Here is a 5,000-nt window from a genome sequence, read left to right as displayed (position 1 = left end):
ATACCTTCGTACGAAAACTTATAATTTATTCGATATCGTTGGATGATTGAAATTATTAGAATTTAGATGGACTACTTCAATTAATGTATTTTGATGTTAAACTTTCCATTTTTAAAGACTCATGATATTTTACGTACTTGATATAGGCTGAAGCTAAATTATAATTAGACGATGAATGTCTAATACTAAATGTAATCAATTAATAAGTTTGTAAAGTATTAAACAGAATCTATTCCCTAGATATATATATATATGTATTTTGAATGTTAAGCCAATACATTTCTCTTATATATTTTCTTTCGAACTGAACAATTTCATATAAAAAAAAATTTGAAATATACAGTAAAATCGGTTTCATAGTTTTAGTTTAAAATTGAACTATTAAAGAGTGTAATAACGTAACCTCACTAATATTGAATATATTTTCTTACATATTAATTGTATATTTATTAATCTTTATTAAGAAAAAAAAAAAATAAATGATGGAACAATTGGAAGAAGCATTGCTAGCAATAATAGTATTACGTACTAGTGTTGATCAATTTTTCGGAGTTTTTCTAAATAATTTACAGGAAGAAGATGAATATAAACATGTCGTACGTTTACAAGGACTAATGACAACAATTAATATAAATTTAAGGTATACGATTTAGTTTTATATTTTTTATTTCAAAGTGAAGATAATTACTCATATAATATAAATAAATAAATAAATATATATATATATATATATACACAAATTTTGCAGAAATTTAGCTGAAAAAATTAAAATTTTGGATCCACTATCATATCCATTAAATTTGGAAAGCATAACTGATCTCGATGAGGAGACTGCAGAGCAAAGGCAAGCACTTTATAATTTTCTTATTAACAATTATTAATAGATAAATAAAGTTCATAATATTACTTAAAAATCATTATTTAAATACCATTACTTAAGTGAAATTTATTAAAGAGATATTATACAAATATTAATGGAACATATGATTATTAGTTCAAACTAATAATCATAATGTAAAATATATCTGCAGATGTGTAAAGTCTTTTATAATAATAAAAAATGTTATGTTCATAATATGTATAACATAACAAAAGTTTAAATCTTATTTAAAGGCAAGTCAATTCTATGATAACTACCTTAAATCAATTGTTTGACGATATGACAGTATCTGTATCCAAATCGGTCACATCAATTGCAACATTTGATGTTATATTAGGACATGTCTTAAAGGCAGTAATAGTAATTAGGGGCATAGTGATTGAATGGGTTGTTATAAAAGGTTATGAAGAATCAATGGATTTGTGGACACAATCAAGGCATAAAGTCTTCAGAAAAGTAACAGAAAATGCTCTTGCTGCTATGTTACACTTTTATTCTACAGAGTGTCCTGAATTAGCTGTACAATCATTTATGGTAATACGAATTATTTATAAAATAAAACAGAATGATCACAAATAAATATCACAAATAAAATAAAAATAATACAAAATCATCAAAATCACTCGTTACTTATGAGAATATGTAAAAATTTGATGCCTTTTTTTTTCTAGATTTGGTTGCATAGTTTAATCAATTTGTTCATTGAACCATGCAAACATTGTGGTCTATATCTAAAACAAATTTCACTTCCAACGTGGAGAGATTTTAATACTTACGAAGCATATCATGAAGAATGTAAATCTTGTGATATAACTGAAGATTTTATAAGTTCAAATTAAATCCATTACTTTTCATAGAATTTTTCTTTTGTAAAATAAGACATTATTACAATTGTTATCTTTCTTTATATGACCGAATTATTATCTGCACCACGATTGTTAACACCTTCAGAAAGTGTACTTAGGGTTTATAGCTATTTACGTCTAATTAATTAATTACTAAAAAAGGATAAAGTACTTAGGTTAGAAAGATTTTATGATTACATATATATTATTAGTTTTAGTTATTTTTCTTTTTTTCTTTGTAAACTTTTTAATTATCTCTATGTATTAATAAATAGATTTATAAAAACTTTGTAGTTATTATGTTGATATATACTTGTATGCTATCTAATCAACACCTTATACAGCTAACTCATTTTGTATTTTGTGTAAAATATGACTAAAATATGGAAGGAGATTACTTGAGTGACTACTTTATTTGAAGTTCTACACTGCTGCATGCATTTGTGATAAGTTAATGTATTTCATCACGCACTTGTCACCGATATCTTTTTCTTTCAGAACATAATTTTTTACAAAATTGTTTTCTCACTTTAAATCAATAAAATTTAGATTTACATATTCGACAACATGGAAATTACTTGTGCGTCGACCGATAAGTACGCACATGACTCACTAGATGGTGCGCATAAGCGAGAGAGTGTGGTGATCTCTTTGCGATTGTTATGCCTCTTCTGGCAAGACACATAACTAACACATTTTAGCGCCACTAAATACACACGCGAGAAACCAACCGAAGAGAGAGAGAGAGAGAGAGAGAGAGAGACAACAAAGACGCTGAAAATAAAGGAGACGATAAAGACTCCAGAAACAAAAAAGAGATCATTCATTTTTTCTTTGATTTTTCTTAAGATCATAGCTGTTGAAAGTGATAATCTGATTAAACTACTGTGTACCTAACAAAGTTAAATAAATATATCGCAATTATCGTTTAATGTGCAAAATTTCTTTTATTTGGTTGTCCAAGAAAAACTAACAATTGATGACTTCGATGTCGTGATCTTTGTGCATCAAGAGCTTCTCTACTAAAAGAAAAACGTATCGGCGTTAGCCATCCTGCCTCATTATGAAACACGAGGTGCAAAAAAAAAAGAAATTAATAAATAATAAATATTAAAAATTACAATCAGTCTCATGTACAGAACACCTGAAAAAAAAACAAATACCGAACACCATATTAAAAGCCAACAATGTATATACAGATCTATTAAGATTCGACGCGAATCTAAATTAGATCTCCATGAATTAACGATAACGGCAAGTTAAACACATTGAGATATCAGTGAAAAGGAACTCATTCTGAACAAACGTATCAAAACAACACGAACAAGAGACGCCATTAAACACTTCGACAGTATCATTCATCCCATCAGTGTCAATGACAAGAACAACAGCAAAAAAATACTTCTGGTATGCAGAACCTGCACAACTATAATCAACCACTAGCTCTTAACAACATACGGCGTGACAATTATCACTAGATAAGTCAACCTAAATTCATGATATTTACAAAAACTCGACCGTATTCCTAATTCAATTTGGTTGAATCTATTGGGTTGGTAACTAAGTGATTGCGAATTTTGTCGTTTCCTTCTTATTTGAAATCCGGCAATCACTTAGTTGCCAACCCAATAAATTCACTATTTATGGAATCGTCGATGATAAAGTAAAATACCTGACAGTCATTAAGGCCTTGGACCACGACATGATCGAACAATTTTCAAACATAATACGGCAGGAATCCGCCACAGATAAATATAAAACTCTCAAAAATGTGATAATCTCAGGACTTCCTGGCTCCAGACACAACCAAATAAAAAAACATTTACGTAAGATAAGGCTTGCAAAGAGAACACCTTCTCAGCTTCTGTGATACATGCGCACATTGGCTAGTAGTTTCATTGATAATACCATATTGCAACAAATTTTGGTTTGAACAAATGACAGTACATATCAAACAGTATCTGATTAAAGTAAGTGAACTTCCGCTTGATATTATAGCCGTGTTTGTGGATCGTTTTTACCTAACAGTCGACAGAATGACCTGGTCATGAGAATCTTCGCACCCTATTCTGCATTGACTCCATTGTGTATTGACCCAAAGATTATGAAAATTCAAAGATCTTTTTTATGTATATGACAGAGATCATTGAGTTTAAATTAACGAAAAAAAACAAACAACAGTATCTATAACAGCTCACATTACTGCAATAACAAAATCAACAACTGCAGTCCCAACAATCTCCGATGCACCATAACTGCAGCAGACTAAGATCATTGATATCTGCACGCATTGACATCTGTTATTATTATCAAATGTTTGCCAACGAAGCAAAACGCTACATCTTATCTTGCAAATTCGTTTCAACAACCACACTGACAACAACAAATCAGAAAAATTAACATCGCTGTTTTCATTAGGAACAGTGAATGACAATAACTTCATACTATTGGGTTGGCAACTAAGTGATTGCGGATTTTAAATAAGAAGGAAAATTCCAAATTTTTGCTTAAAAATATAACTTTATTCAATTAGGTATTGTCCGTTTTTGTTGATGACATCTTTTGCCATCTTTCAGGCAGTGTCATAATCCCATGTTCATAAAACTTTCTGATTTTTTAGCCAAAAACTGAATTAAATGTGATTTTACATCACCAGCGTCATTAAAAATTTGACCATTTAAGAAATTCTGCATGGAACGAAATAAATAAAAAGACGTCCAACTATACATTTACGACAACACAACCAAACAGAAATTCCTAATTAAGTCTGGGTCGTACTGTCATACTACCTGCTAAAAGGTTTCGTAAAAATCGAACCAAACCGACTGCTCATCACAATAAAACCAGGATCTTCATTCTAAAAGACTTTGATACCTGTCTTCATATATTCCTTTCGCTGTAATTACGTGAAAGCTCCACTAGAAGCACTGTACATTGATCCCTATAAGATTATAAACTGAATAAGTGACTGGATATTCAAAATTAACATCAACGGAGAAGAGAAAAATATTTCAATAAACAGATTGAAGCCTGCATATATCAGCAAGATAGACGATGATCAACGGGACTCTTCACCAGATCAACAAACCCAACCCCACATCACTGAGATTCCATTACGGATAAATTTAAACTAACTTACACACATAAAGTCAATTTCAAACTTCTCACAGAAATTCATTCAGGGGGGAGTGGTTGTGCCGACCTCGTTGCGACTGTTACGCCTCCTCTGACAAGAGGATAATTAACACGCTATAATTAATACGCCTCGGCGTCAC

The 5,000-nt window shown here is 30.4% G+C and overlaps 1 protein-coding gene and 1 long non-coding RNA gene across 4 annotated transcripts in view; one reads left to right on the top strand and one right to left on the bottom strand.

The window, feature by feature from the left end:
* LOC124425547 overlaps positions 1-1,794 on the bottom strand; it is a 6,907-nt gene extending 5,113 nt beyond the window's left edge. Inside the window, exon 1 of the long non-coding RNA XR_006942528.1 lies at positions 1,657-1,794. This is a non-coding gene — a long non-coding RNA (uncharacterized LOC124425547). The remainder of the gene's footprint in view (positions 1-1,656) is intronic.
* The window catches only part of LOC124425545 (mediator of RNA polymerase II transcription subunit 27-like), a 4,681-nt gene continuing 178 nt past the window's right edge, over positions 498-5,000 (top strand). Inside the window, exons 1-4 of one of the 3 annotated variants that reach the window (XM_046966018.1) lie at positions 625-640; positions 749-844; positions 1,281-1,414; positions 1,552-5,000. The exon at positions 1,552-5,000 is cut by the window's right edge and continues 178 nt beyond it. In XM_046966018.1, coding sequence (XP_046821974.1) covers positions 823-844; positions 1,281-1,414; positions 1,552-1,719 — 324 coding nt within the window. In that variant the 5' untranslated portion in view covers positions 625-640; positions 749-822 and the 3' untranslated portion in view covers positions 1,720-5,000. Of the gene's footprint in view, positions 845-1,000; positions 1,415-1,551 lie in introns of those variants that run through there. The other 2 variants (XM_046966015.1, XM_046966014.1) reach the window with 2 other exon arrangements.

This window comes from Vespa crabro, chromosome 7 (assembly GCF_910589235.1).
Source record: "Vespa crabro chromosome 7, iyVesCrab1.2, whole genome shotgun sequence".
Lineage (NCBI taxonomy): Eukaryota > Metazoa > Arthropoda > Insecta > Hymenoptera > Vespidae > Vespa > Vespa crabro.
This window is presented reverse-complemented; position numbering and strand designations above follow the sequence as displayed.